The sequence below is a fragment of the Rosa chinensis genome, chromosome 1 (genome assembly GCF_002994745.2).
Source record: "Rosa chinensis cultivar Old Blush chromosome 1, RchiOBHm-V2, whole genome shotgun sequence".
Lineage (NCBI taxonomy): Eukaryota > Viridiplantae > Streptophyta > Magnoliopsida > Rosales > Rosaceae > Rosa > Rosa chinensis.
The window spans coordinates 17075213-17090713 of record NC_037088.1 but is presented as its reverse complement, the minus strand read 5'-3'; the positions used below and the strand labels follow the sequence as shown (position 1 = coordinate 17090713).

At 38.8% G+C, this 15501-nt stretch overlaps 1 protein-coding gene across 1 annotated transcript; it reads right to left on the bottom strand.

Annotated features, from left to right (window-relative positions):
- Window positions 1-2417: 2417 nt before the first annotated feature.
- LOC112202450 lies at window positions 2418-15237 on the bottom strand. The gene is made up of 4 exons (XM_024343466.1): window positions 15193-15237; window positions 4992-5399; window positions 3340-3416; window positions 2418-2745 (listed from the first exon to the last, which is right to left on the bottom strand). Exons 1-4 carry the CDS (start codon window positions 15235-15237, stop codon window positions 2418-2420), a joined length of 858 nt encoding a protein of 285 aa, XP_024199234.1.
- Between the last annotated feature and the right edge of the window lie 264 nt (window positions 15238-15501).

Below are 15501 nucleotides of genomic sequence, written 5' to 3'. Positions count from 1 at the left end.
TTTTACAACAAATTTTGTATCATCATTACGACGTCTATATATTGAAGGAGCATTCGTTTCAAATATGGTATTTGTATTATATGGTTTTGAAAAAAATTTAGAACATTTTTCATTTCGCATGCAAGGAGATTTTGAATTTCTTTGTCTGCAAGGACCAGGAATCATTTTTTTTTAAGGGCTAACTCCTAGCCCTTATTCTAAATTTTATTAAAGTAGGAAAAAAAATACAAATAGGAGGGAGGACTAGGCCAATGCCACTCCTTAAAGCACCAAAAAACATAGCTAAAACAGAAACAACAATACATCCAAAGAAAAGAACATAATACAAAGGTACAAACACAACTAAGAAACACGATAGTAGACCGAAGAAATAAGATCACGGCCATAGTTGTCAACAATGAAGTCAGGGGGAGTCGCCTACCAGATCTGACCAATATGACTAGCTCCATAGGCTGCCAATCTATCTGCGACCCGGTTACCTTCTCTGTAAACATGTGAGACCCTAAAGTTGAATTGCTTAGCAATGTGCAAGCAATTTGACCAGGGCACCCGTAAAATCCAAGGGATCAAATGAGGAGAATTGAAATAATGAACTACCAAAGCAGAGTCTGTCTCAAGCCAGATATGGGTCCATTGGAGAGCTTTTGCAAAATTAATAGCTTTAATTACGGCTAACAACTCCACCTAAAGAGCACTCTTGGCTAGCGCATTGGAGGAGAAAGCTCCCTGAAAAGAACCATTTCTATCTCTAAAAATACCACCAAACCTGCATGATTTTGATCGAGAAAAGACCCATCCGTGTTTACCTTTAACCATGGATCTTGGGGACGCTTCCAATAAACTGGAATGAAAATGGGAGCCCTGGCATTTAAAGGAGATAGCCCAAGCACCTTGAAGATGAGGAGAGCAGAGTGGGGAGCAATCCCGAGCTTAAAACAAAGAGCCGCAGAGTCTCTTAAGGCCATGATGAAAACCTGCTATAGCTGTATGAAATTGAAACGTGTCCCATCAAATCTCAGCTTATTTCTTTCTACCCACAAGCACCATCAAAGATTACAGAACACTAACTTCCAAAGTAACTTGCTAGAGCTTGTAAGGCCACTAGTATTGGCTAAATTAAGCAAGGCATGCAACGTTAACTGTGGGGGAACTTGAAGCATAAACAAATGCATGCACCAGGTCCATAAATTCATGGTAACAGAACAAAGAGGAAAAAGATGCTCCACAGTCTCCACACTAGAGCCACATAATGAGCATCTAGAACAAAGATATCATAAATTGACTAACTATTGCAAAAAGTTCTGGATCAATGTTTTTATCTTGTAATTCAACTAAAATAATAGATCTATATCAGCTGCTGTATAACATTTATAATTTTTTTTTAACCAAAATAACATATGAGCATGAGGAAGTCCTCTTTTTTGAAATTCTATTGTATGAACATCTGCTTCAATTTCTCCAAAAGGTTCCCCAGATTTAATATAATTGATCATACTTTGTAATTTTATTTGAAATATTCTCGAAATTATATCTGGTCTATCTTCAACTTTATACTTAGGCTTGTTTTTAAATTATCTTTCTATTTCCTAGCATTTGACATTGCAAGTAAAAGTTAATAATAGATCTGGATTACCATATTGTCTATAAATTGTCATAGCATCTTGATAATTATTTATCATATCTCTAGGACTTCCAGTATGAGAACTTGGTAAGATAACTTTTTGTCCTAAATCATGACCTCTTTCAATTCCCATTGAAGTTGCAGTGTAAATATCCTTAAACATTTCACTTCAAATATTTTTTTGGATGTTTTCTAATCCAATCTAATCGATCTTATTCAACAGTTGCATATGCATCAACTAAAAATTGTTGATATAATCGTCTGCCTTTTAATAAAGTATGCATTATATTATTTCTATCTTGAATTTGGTACGTAATGTAAGCTCGCATTGATATTCTCTGTGTTTTTTGTGTATGATCTATTCTAATTTGCTGCATCAATAAATCTATTTTGTATCCGTCTTCGCCGTATGGAAATAATATTGGATATTGTAAAGACATATATTTGGCATGTATTTTAGAAACACGTTGTAAATGTCCATTATTTAGTTCAACAATTATATATTAATTTATTTGAATTATTTTGTCCAATATCACCAATTACTAAACCACCAATTTCTTCAGTTGTTGGCTCTTCATATTGCTTACTATCAGTTGGTTGACGACTTAATATACTCATATTTAGCGAAGGCAAACAATGATTTTCAAATTTATTTCTTATGGTACGAAATTCTTTTACTAATTCATTAGTTTCATCAAACATTTTAATTAATCCGTTAACAATATCTAGCTTAATATTTTCATTGGTATGAGTAGGATCAATAGCATTAATACAATTTAAAGTCTCATTTTTTGAATCATATAGTGAGAATGTCAATTATGATATCCTCATCAGAAATAGTGACTCCAACAGAACAGAGCTGGTCTCTAGCATGTTTAACCTTGACTAGGTATTTCTCAACTGTGTCAGCACCCTTCTTGATGGTTTGAAGGTCAGTTTTAAGTTGCATAATGTTGGCCCTTGAGACAATGGAGAATCTTTCATCAAGACACAGCCAAGCATCTCTTGAAGATTTAGAACCAACTACAACTTCCATAGTATCATCATCTAATGTAGCCACAAGTAAGCTTAGCAAAGCTTTATCACCTTTCTTCCAGAGTTTGTAAGCTTGAGTGATTTCAGCTCTGATACCATGACAAAGTAATCTGGGGTTCACATCCAAAACCAATTGGCAATTGATGGAGTGGCTCAAACCCTTAAAAACCCATAAGCAAAGTTATATTTTTCCAATGTGGGAGTTATATTTATACACATTCTCAACAAATACCATTGAGCATATTTAAGACATTCTCCATCAGCAGGCACTATAGAACCCATTAAATGATGGTACTTGTCCACTAATTTTAAATACATAGACTCGATCCAATATTTATTTTATGATCAACTGTTGCTCCCATTGATGTAAAAGAAAACACTCCAATAATTTCTCTAAAAAGTTTACTCTCTGAACCTTTATTTGGATCTAGTAAATTTTCAAGGAAAGTTGATGTTGGTTTTGGTTGTTCAAGTTTAATTTGACCCTTTTTACAGCAATTTGTATAGATAAGATGTGCATTTGATGATGATTGTTTAATGGCCTCTCCGGCCCAAAAAGATGCGTTACAATACGCATAAACATTATCACCTGAATCTTCAAATTTCACAACTATTCATGTAATCACAACTGTCGATGTCATTACACAAAATCTGTACAACTATTCTATGATTTCTATCAATACAATAACACAAATTCAACATAAATGACCTTCTCTGCTTCTCTGATATGATGCCTGACCATATCAATATGAACATTGACCTGAGCAATATAAACATTGACAAAACATAAATTACATGCTTGATAAAAGTAATAAGTTAAAAATGAATTACAAAAAGTACCTGCTGTGCTTTGCATGACAGTATGATCCTTTTTCCTTTTTCTCACAATTGGTCAGTCTAATTGAAGTCATTAATTGAAATCAATACTCCAAGTTTCCTGATAAGTACTTTGTAATTACAAGGATGAATGTGTTTTGGATACTGGCCGGGTAGAGAACAGAAAATTCCACAACACAACACAACTTGGTTACGCAGTGAAAATCTCAATTTGAGATTAAAAACATTGCCGGGCTCTTACTCTTGAGAACCCAAATGAAATCAATCCACTAGATACACCAGATTACAAGCTTACAACTCAGGTATTGCACTGACCGCGGCAATCCCTCCTGAACTGACTAACTTACAACTCTGAGATTGCACTGACAGTAGAAAAGAATACTTCAATTCAAGGTTAATTCAATAATTCTATTCATCCCACAATGAGGGTATATATACAAGTACAAAGGAGTAGTCTAACTCTAATAGGAAACAATATTTCCATAATTACAGGATATCCTAATTAAATAAAATCCTAATTACATACAGATTTACAGCGATTCTACACTCCCCCTCAAGTTGGTGCATAGATATCTATCATGCCCAACTTGTCAACTGAGCTGTCAAATACCTTCCTGGACACTCCTTTAGTAAGAACATCAGCTAATTGCTCCTCTGAGTTTACAAATGGAAAGCGAATAACCTTTCTGTCAAGATTTTCTTTAATAAAATGACGATCAACCTCCACATGCTTTGTTCTATCATGCTGAACTGGATTATGTGCAATCTCAATGGCAGCTGTATTATCACAATGCAAATCCATAGGCTTTTTAAGCTTGTATCCCAGGTCTTTCAAGACATTACGAATCCACAACATTTCACACACTCCGTGTGCCATACCTCGGAACTCAGCTTCTGCACTTGATCTGGCAACAACTTTCTGCTTTTTGCTACGCCAAGTGACAAGGTTCCCTCCAACAAAAGTGAAGTGCCCAGATGTAGAGCGTCTGTCAGTTTTATCACCAGCCCAATCTGCATCTGTGTACCCAACAACTTCCAATTCATCTTTTTTCTGAAACAGTAACCCTTTACCTGGCGCCATCTTTAAGTACTTCAAAATACGAAAGACTGCATCCATATGCTCTTCACTAGGATAATGCATAAATTGACTAACAACACTTACATCATAAGCAATATCAGGTCTAGTATGTGAAAGATAAATCAACCTTCCTACAAGACGTTGATACCTCCCTTTATCAGTTGGAACTTGATCAGGATAGATAGCAAGTCCGTGATTCATCTCAATGGGTGTCTCGATGGGTCTGCAGTCCAACATCCCCGTTTCAGCAAGTAAATCAAGAACATATTTCCTCTGTGAAAGTGAAATCCCCTTCTTAGACCTTGCAACTTCAATACCCAAAAAATACTTCAGTTGTCCCAGATCCTTCATTTCAAACTCCTTTGACAAATACTTTTGTAATTCATTTATCTCTTTCGGATCATCCCCTGTAACAATCATGTCATCAACATACACAATAAGAGCTGTAATCTTACCACTCTTGCGCTTGATGAATAAGGTATGGTCAGAATTGCTCTGTCTGTATCCAAAGGCTTTCATGGACTTTGAAAATCTTCCAAACCAAGCTCTTGGAGACTGCTTCAGGCCATACAAAGACTTCTTCAATTTACATACCTTGCCAACGTCACTTGGGTAATTCCTAACACCTGGGGGCACATCCATGTACACTTCTTCTTCCAAATTCCCATTAAGAAACGCATTCTTCACATCAAACTGGTGCAAGGGCCAATCTTTGTTTGCTGCAAGTGAGATTAGAATCCGGACAGTATTAATCTTTGCCACAGGTGCAAAAGTCTCCTCATAATCAATCCCATAGCGTTGTGTATATCCTTTGGCAACCAACCTCGCCTTGTATCTATTAATAGTTCCATCTGCATTAAGCTTCACAGTAAATACCCAACGACATCCTACAGTCTTCTTTCCAACCGGCATAGGTACTAGCTCCCATGTTGCATTCTTTTGAAGAGCTTCCAATTCTTCATTCATCGCCTTTGTCCATTTTGGATCCGTCAATGCATCCTGCACGTTACTAGGAATAGATACAGTAGATAATTGATCAACAACAAGCGCATGTGACCCAGAAATCCTATGGTTAGACATAAAATTAGCTATAGGATATTTAGCTTTGGCTTTGATATCTGGTTCATATTGTTTCTTAGGAATTCCCTTGGTAACCCTTTGTGATTTCCTAGGTTCGACACTTTCTAACCCAGAAGACTCATTACAGTTTAGGGGTACCTGAGGTGGATCATTCTGACCTGGATCTTCAGTTGGTGATGCAGAAGGGGAAATATCTTGTGTGTGAGCTTTAGATATATCTTGATTTTGATTCAAACTATCCAAAAAGTTGTCTCTTCTGTCTCGGAATTCACAACACTCTGTTCGGCAGTTACATTTTCTATTTCGGAATTCGCAACACTTCGTTCAGCAGTCGCATTGTCTATTTCGGAATTTACAATGCTCTGTTCGGCAGTCGCATTGTCTATTTCGGAATTTACAATGCTCTGTTCGGCAACTGCATTTTCTGTTTCCGAATTTCTACCTTCAAATCTATCCTCCAAATTTTCCAAGTCTTCAAAGACATCAAAATCAATAATAGAATGAGAACGAGGATTCCCTTCACTACCTCTCTCCCCCTGAAGGGAAGACTGAGAAGCTCCCCCTGAGTAGTAAGGCTCGGATTCACGAAAAGCAACATCAAGAGAGACATGTATAGTGCCAGTAAGAGGATCATAACATCGATAACCCTTCTGGAAGTCAGCATAACCAACAAAGATACACTTACGGACACGGGGATCAAGCTTGCTGCGTTGAGGCTTGGGAATATGAACATAGGCTGTGCACCCAAACACCCGGGGCTCCAAATTAGGCATAGAAGGGATGGTCAAAAGTGTATGAAGCTTCTGATGAGGATTCTGAAACTCAATCACCCGTGAAGGAGTACGGTTGATAAGATATGCTGCTGATTTTACTGCTTCTCCCCAATAGGACCGAGGTACATTCATACCAAACAAGGAAACACGAACAACTTCCATCAACTGCCTGTTCTTCTGTTCTGCTAAACCATTCTGTTGAGGAGTATAAGAATTGGAGGTTTGATGACGAATTCCATGTGACCGGCAAAACTCAATCATAGGGCCATTCACAAACTCTCCACCATTGTCAGACTGAAACACTCTGATGGATTGCTGATACTGAGTTGCCACCATTTTGTGAAATTCGGTAAACATTCCAAATACATCACTCTTATTCTTCAATATTGACACCCATGTCATGCGAGTGCAATCATCAATAAACGTTACAAAATACCGAGCTCCAGAAAAAGAAGGAATTTTTGCAGGACCCCAGACATCGGAGTGAATCTTCATAAAAGGAACAGGACTTTTATTAAGACTTGGTGAATATGAAATACGGTGACTCTTGGCCAGTTCGCAGATGTCACAGTGGAAATCCAAATCACTAACAACTGAAAACAACTGAGGTTGCAGCTTCTTAAGATAACGAAAGGATAGATGACCTAAACGGCGATGCCATAACCATACAGCTTCCTTCGCATTCTCTACCCCGTTGATCTGGTTAGCCTGTCCCAAAAGATGCTTCTGTTTCTTTCCAGTCTCTGTCAGATCCAGATAGTATAATTTCCCCCGTCTAACACCATAACCAAGAATCCGTCGAGTCAGAATGTCCTGAAACACACAGAAAGACGGATAGAAGGTCACAATACATGCAAGAGCTAAAATAACTTGACCAACAGACAGGAGATTATAAGCTAGTGATGGAACAACTAAGACAGATTCAAGGGTTAAGGTATCAGATAAAGCAATAGAACCTTCTCCGGTGACCGGAGTTGGAGTATCATCAGCAGTAGAGACAACGTCTTGAGGGGAACGTCTAAGGTTTTTCACAAGACTTGGGTCATTGGTCATATGGTCAGATGCACCTGTATCAATTATCCATGTACTATTAAAAGTAACATTACCCTTCATACCTGACTGTGCTACATTAGCGGAGGCATTGTCTAGGTAAACTTCCTCTTTAGTAGCAACAGCGGCCTTGCCCAGATTCTTTCGCGGTTTCTTGGTGAAGTCCCACCAATCAGGGTAACCAATCACTTCATAGCACCGCTCCTTGCTATGACCTAATTCCCCACAGATAATGCACCTTTTGTTTGCATATGGATTTGGTTTACCTAGAGGACGGTGTGGAGAAGGTCCTGAGAAGCCTGGAGGAGGACCCTGTTTGCATTGAGCCATAACAGAAAATTCGGTAGTTACCGAATGCCCCATAGCCTGTTTCTCTGATTGCATTATTGAGGAATTCATGATTTTCACAGGATTGGATTTTCAAGGGTTTCAGGATGGATATGAATGTTTTGGAAAAGAAAATTTTCTTTTGTTTTGTTTCTTTTGTCTGAAAAAAAAAAGGTAGGGTGATGGTGGTTTGAAATTCAGGATGGTTTGATTTCAACGGTGGTGGTACGCAGCGGTTTGTGGTGTTCTTCGGGATTCAGGATTCAGGATTCAGGATTCAAAGGATGCAACGCAAGTTCAAAGGATTGAACCTGCTCTGATACCAAGTAGAAAAGAATACTTCAATTCAAGGTTAATTCGATAATTCTATTCATCCCACAATGAGGGTATATATACAAGTACAAAGGAGTAGTCTAACTCTAATAGGAAACAATATTTCCATAATTACAGAATATCCTAATTAAATAAAATCCTAATTACATACAAATTTACAGCGATTCTACACTGACCTCAGCAATCATTCCTGGACAGACTCACTTGTTGTTTTACAAACTGTCTTCAATCATGGAACAAAACAGTTTGACAACAAAGAGACAAAGAGATCGACTCTTTTACAACAAAGGGATTGATCGAAATGCCAAAACTATTTCAATACCCAGCAGAAGCACAGAACCCGTATATTTATACAAGGAAGAGATTACTAAGGATCATTTAGCTTGGTTGAAGAAGACCACGAGGTGAATGGACACTAGCTTCCCACTTCCACTTCGGACAGCAAGGATTTCATGATTGCATTGAGTGGGCAAGACGAGATGGGCGGCAACCAGATGTAGTTGCTTCCTACTTTCTTCTTTGACAGCAATGTTTCCATAAGAAGAAATGGAAAACCACGCGCGTTGTCATGTTCTTCCTTTTCTCTTTCATAGCATGTTCTCCACGAAGGAGAGAAATAGAAAAACTGAAAACCCAGATGCAACTCCCTTTTCTTTTTGGTTTTCAACAGAAGGAATGGTCATGTGAAGGAGATGGAAGTGCACAACAGTGACGAGAAAAACCACACGTGAACCTGCAATATTCTTCTGCTTTTGGTCTTTTGACAACCTGCTCACCACAAACTAATTAAACAATCTTTCATGCTTAAAAAGCATGTCTCCCACATGCTAGTCTTTTTCTTATGTCTTCACAGCAAGCTGTGGGAACCATACTTGCATTTGATTAATTAATCATACTTCACCATCATAATTAAACAACTCATCCTGGGCTGCACGCCTGCACGTGAACGTGAAGAAGACACATGCATGACTTTGTTCTCCTGACAGCATTTTCTCCTCAATACAATTAAACAATCTTGCATGCTAAAATAGCAAAAACCACCAATTCTTCAACACGTATGAATTTATGATCAGAGAGCAAAGCAACCACACCATACTTCCGTTAAAACAATTACTCGCTTTTATACTTTACACGGCTAGCAGAGTAGTTTTGGAATGCCAACAATATTTTATACTAACATACTTACTCTCTTTCAATCCACTTGATTCAACTTGCAGCTTTGCTTTGTTCCTTTAGTACAAAAATTCCCTTGAGTTAGTTACTGGAGCAGAAGAGTTTTCACCAACAGAGCCTTGCTTCACTCTTTTTTTAACACTACAATTCTGATAAGAATCCTGTTCCAGTAACCTTTTTCTTCTTGTCCATGGGATCCTTGGTGCCATAACTACACTCAAAAAGTATAGCAAAATCACAACTATAGACAAAATACAAAATTGATATAACCATCCAGTCTATATGCAAACTCATTCGAAGAACACAAAAGCATTTACCAATATCACATTCTTCATATATCAGTCATTACCACATACAGGATATTTAAACCATATTGAAGAAACTTTATACATGATTGTGAAGATAATAACAGAAAAGAAAAGTTTGGTTGTCGGAGCAATTGAAAAGTTAAAATACAGGCTACAAAAGAAAACCAAATTTCATGCACACACGAACAATTGAATCAGATAAGCTTCCGCCCTACAGTCCGGGCGGGCTAGGACCCAATCATGTTACTGCTTAATGGCCAACCCATTCATGAGACCATGACGTAAAAAGGCAAATGAGTTGGGTCCAAATGAGACGGAAAGTTGAAAATTGTGAAATAGATACGGACTAAGTTGAATATTATATACAAAGTAGAATGTGAGGACCCTTTTAGCTGGAGAGTGGAATCAAGTCCGGGCATTGACTAGAAACAGAATATTTCCGGGAACAACACAACAGGCGACTCTGATTCAATTCCGATTAGGAGAAGGAGATCGATGGCGTCAACCTCTTCTCGTCGTCGTCAATGGAAATACGATGTCTTTCTGAGTTTCAGGGGGGTAGATACCCGCTTTGGTTTTACCTCTCTTCTGTATGCTGCACTAACTCTGAGAGGAATTCTCACCTTTATGGATGACCCAGAACTTGAGAAAGGTCTCTCACGGGGATATGCTTCTTCGTCATGGTGCTTGGATGAACTCGTCAAGATTATTCAATGCATGAAAGACATGGGCCAACAAGTCCTCCCCGTCTTCTACTGGGTGGATCCTTCTGATGTGCGGCACCAAAGGCGAAGTTTTGAGATCAAAGTAAGGGAACCCCAAGTAGACGTAAGGGAACATGAAGAAGTTTATGGGAAGCCTACTGAGGACAGACTAACTGCCTGGAGAGCTGCTTTGACTGAGGTCGCCAATCTTTCTGGCTGGCATGCCAAGGATTTTACGTTAGTCTCCTTACTACTCATACCTTAGTGTGTTTCCTTGCTGAAGTAGATATAGATATTCCTACCGAATCCCATATAAAACCCATCCTTTTGACAGCAGGATAATCTCTTCTTTTTAAAATGAACTATTCTTTATGATTTAAATTGGTTTTGATTTTTCTGATTGGGGGATGGATACGAATGGAGAGTAATGAACATTTGAGAGACTGGATTACCATTTTGCATTCACTTAATCTTGCCGGTTATGTTACATTGCTAAGCTTCTAACTCAGAATTTTATCTAAATTTTCTCAGATTCGACTCAATGATATGTAAGGAAATTGTTAATCATATGTTAAAGAAGTCCATGTATACATCTTCAAGTGTTGACAAGGGCTTCATAGGAATGGATTCCCGCATTCATGATTTATTAAGCAATTACATATGTCCGCAGCTTTGTGGGGTGCGTTTTATAGGGATCCATGGCATGCGGGGCATAGGTAAGACAACAGTTGCCCGAGCTATCTATGATGAAATTTGTCAGGATTTTGATCAAACCTGCTTTCTTTCCAATGTTAGAGAAATGTCTAAAAACAATGCTGGCCTAGTTTCTCTACAAAAAAAACTTCTTTCCAAAATCCTGATGGCAAAAATTAAAAATATAGAGGACGAATACACAGGAGCCGCTATGATAGAAAGGCGGTTGTGTAGAATAAAGGTGCTTGTTGTTATTGATGATGTGGATCAGTTGACACAATTAGAGAAATTGGCTGGAAGTCGCAACTGGTTTGGTCCAGGGAGTAGAATCATCATAACCACCACAGATATTCGCTTGTTGAAGGCACATGGTGTTGATTCTAAATACAAGGCTAACGGGCTAAATTATGATGAAGCACTTCAACTTTTGAGTTTGAAGGCTTTTAAGAAATTTAACCCACCAGAAGATTATAGAGTTAATTACATATAAGTGCATCTTGGAATGTTTTTTTAGCCATAAGACCACCAACTAATTTTTTCCCTCATAAGGCCACTAGATTTAAAATGGTGTTATATTTTGGATATAAAAACCAACATATTTACATAAATGCCACTAGAGTAAAAAGTCAACAACCATCCTCTCTTTTCTCTCCGGCGAGGTCTCCGGTCAACTCCGGCCGACCTCCAGCCAACTCCGGCGGGTTTCCGGCCGACCTCGGTCCAACTTCCGGCGAGTCTCCGACCAACTTCCGGCGACTACAAAAGCTACTGTCACCAACACCAAAAGCTACTGTCGCTAACAACAAAAGCTACTCTGGTGAGATTTCCGGCAATCTCCGGCGAGGTCACAAAAGCTACTATCACTAGCAATAAAAGCTACTGTTACTAGCAACAAAAGCTACTCTGGTGAGATTTCCGGCGAGGTCACAAAAGCTACTATCACTAGCAATAAAAGCGACTGTTACTAGCAACAAAAGCTACGTTGGTGAGATTTCCGGTGAGGTCACAAAAACTACTATAACCAGCAACAAAAGCTATTGTCACCAATAAAAGATGCGCTCCAAAAAATCAAAAGCCACTAACACCATTAACAGAAGCTACTGTCACCGACACAAAAAGATACTCTCACCAGCAACAAATGGCTACTGTCACCATCACCAGTAACAAAAGCTATTGTCACCAATCAAAATGAAAATAGAAAAGCTACTGACATCAGCTTGAAAAGATACTAATATAGGTACAGAAAGCTACAATCGCTATGATAGAAAACCACTATAATAGTTACAAAGTGGTACTGATTTGAAAACAAAAGCTATTGACATTAGCTTGAAAAGATACTAACATAGACACATAAAGCTATTATCACTATATTGAAAAGCCACTAGAACAATTACACAGAGATATCAAATTGAATGACAAATATCAACAAATGAGTTTCTAACTTTTCCAAAAACTGTAACAATACATAATTCCAGGTTTTGAACAGGTGTAAAATTTCCAAATCCAAGCAATTGAAAAATTACGATTGCATTGAGGACTCGGATTTTACCAATCTCATTACCGGAAAAAAGCCGAAGGAAACCATGCTCCAGCTCGACCCGAACCAATCTGAGATTTTACCAATCTCATTACCGGATTCTCAGCCACCAGATCTCAAAAGCATCGGCAGATTCTCATCCACCAGATCTCATGACGAGGTCGAGCCCAGGAGTCGAGTGGTTTCAAAAGCATCGAGTGCTTCAGATCTCAGCCACCAGATCTCAACCGCTTGCCGGAGAAGGACAGCTTCGAATTTGAGCTCCTGGCCGTCGGGCTCGATGATCGGAAGCTTGAGGTTCTTTATCTTCTTGTGCGGTCGCTTGGCGGTGGAGGGATCTCCGCAGATGACCCCGACTCTCAGAACTCTATAATTCTCCTTCTCCTTCTCCTCTCCCTCGATCTCCATCCCCCACCACCGCAGCAGCGTGGAACTCCGACGCCGCGCCACCGATCAACGAAGCATGACTTCTGAGGCTCAGATTCACAACTGAATGAGACAGAGGTCATCAGGAAATGATCGGCGAGGAGAAATCAGGAGTGAGTGAGGTGGAGTCGTAAAGAGCATCGCCAAATTTAAGTTATCGTTCTAGATCGGCGACGCCGGAGAGAACCGAGCGACGACGGCGACGAGAGGCGCGAAGCAAGAGGGAGAAAGCATTCTCAGAGAAAACTGAGAAAATCGGGAAAGGGAGAGAGAGAGATCTGATATGATATGATACTGAGGGCAAATTGGGCATAGCATAAAAAAAGCTGACGTGTTTTAGCCCTAAAGTGGCCTTATGAAGACAAAAAAGATTAAGTGGCCTTCTGAATAATTAAAGTTTCAAAAATACACTTGAGTGTAATTTTCTAAAGATTATTTGCATCTGTGCTACGATATTTTAGGGTATGCTCAGAGACTTCCGTTGGCTCTCGTGGTTTTAGGTTCTTTTCTATTTGATAGAAGCGCTGATGAATGGGCAAGTGCAATAGATAGGCTAAAGACCACACCACATAAACGCATTACTGAGTTGCTTCGGATTTGTTTTGATGGACTGGATGAAAAAGATCAGGAAATATTCCTACATATTGCTTGCTTTTACAAGGGGAAGGATAAGGATCGTGTGACACAAATACTAGACTATTGCCAGCTAAACCCTGTCATTGGTTTAAGTGTTCTTGCTGATAGATCTCTCATAACTATCTCCAACAACGAACTGTCGATGCATGATTTGCTACAAGAAATGGGCTGGGAAATTGTTCGTGAACAGTCTCCTAAACACCCAGGCAAACGTAGTAGATTATGGTCTCATGAAGACATCAACAATGTGCTGAAGAGACATAAGGTAAGAGTTTGATAATGAAAAAAAGATAAGCATGTTATTATTTGTGTTATGAAATTCAATTATTGTGTAAAAAAGAAATAAGGCAGATTTACTTGTAATCTGCTTAGGTCTTGTATTCTTTATGTTCTGCACTTAAGTTTTTGTTCTTTTTTTTCATTATCAGGGAACAGATTCAATCCAAGGCATGGTAATGGAGTTGACTAAATTACAAGTGGCTCATTGGAATCCAGAAGCCTTTTCAAATTTGTCTCAACTTATGCTTCTCCATATTCGTAATGTGGACCTTCCTGAAGGCCTCACTTGTCTTTCTAATTCCTTGAGACTCCTCGAATGGACTGGGTATCCCTTAAGATCTCTCCCACAAAACTTTGAAGCAGATGATCTCATTGAACTTAACCTGTGCCACAGCAACATTGCATATCTTTGGAAGGGAAAAAAGGTATGGCTATTAGTTAAGTCTACTTGTTTATCTCTATCAAGCATATTGTCTGTTCTGTGTGGCTCACTATTTCAATTTTATGATCAGAATTTTGACAGGTTGAAGTTCATCAAACTCTGCCACTCTCAAACCATTGTGGAGACCCCAGACCTCACAGGAGTTCAGAATCTTGAGAGTTTAGATCTTGAAGGATGTGAGAATTTGGTAAGAGTCCATCAATCCCTTGGATTTCTCAAAAAGCTTATTGTCCTGATCTTAAAGACTGCAAAAGTCTCGAGAGTCTGCCAAGTATAATTGAATTGGAATCTCTCGAAACATTAATTCTTTCTAACTGCTTAAAGGTTAAGAAGATTCCCGAGTTTGTTGGAAATATGGAGCGTTTGTCGATGCTTTATCTTGATGAGACTGCCATTGAGGAACTGCCTGTGTCAATTGAACGGCTGAGTGGCCTTGTGTCATTGAATCTGAGCAACTGCAGAAATCTTTTATGTCTTCCAAGCACCATCAATAAATTGAAGTCTGTTGAAAATCTTAATCTTTCTGGATGCTTGAAACTCGGCAAACATCAGGTAAATGTGGGGGATATGGACTGTTTTGAGGAAACTGATGTGAATAGTGGGTCTGCAATAGAAATCTCATCTACCCATGATCGCATAAAATATGTGAGAGGTTCAATCTTTCACGGATGCGAAGTAGTTTGGGGATCTTCAAATGAGTTCATGCCTTCTGGATTGGGGCAAAAAGTGAATACAGAGCCAATGAGTTTCCGCTTGCCTATATCTGGTCTCTGTAATTTAACATATCTGAACCTGAGTAATTGCAATCTTGGTGAAGGAGCATTTGCCAGCGAATTTGGTTACTTTCCCTCTTTGGTGACCTTGAATCTAAGTGGAAACAATTTTGTTCGTCTTCCTTCAGGCATTGGATCGCTTTCTAAGCTTGAGAACTTTAACTTGGAGAATTGCAAGAGACTTCAAGAGCTGTCAAACCTTCCATCAAATAGTATACTAGATTTAAGGGCAGATGGTTGTACTTCACTGAAATACTTGTTTGATGCATCAAATTTGATCGGAATAAACAAATCATATTTTAATTTCATCAATTGCTTCAATCTAAATGGCAATCAAGGATGCAATAACATAGCATTTGAAATGCTGAAGACATTCATGTGTCAGGTACTCCCTCT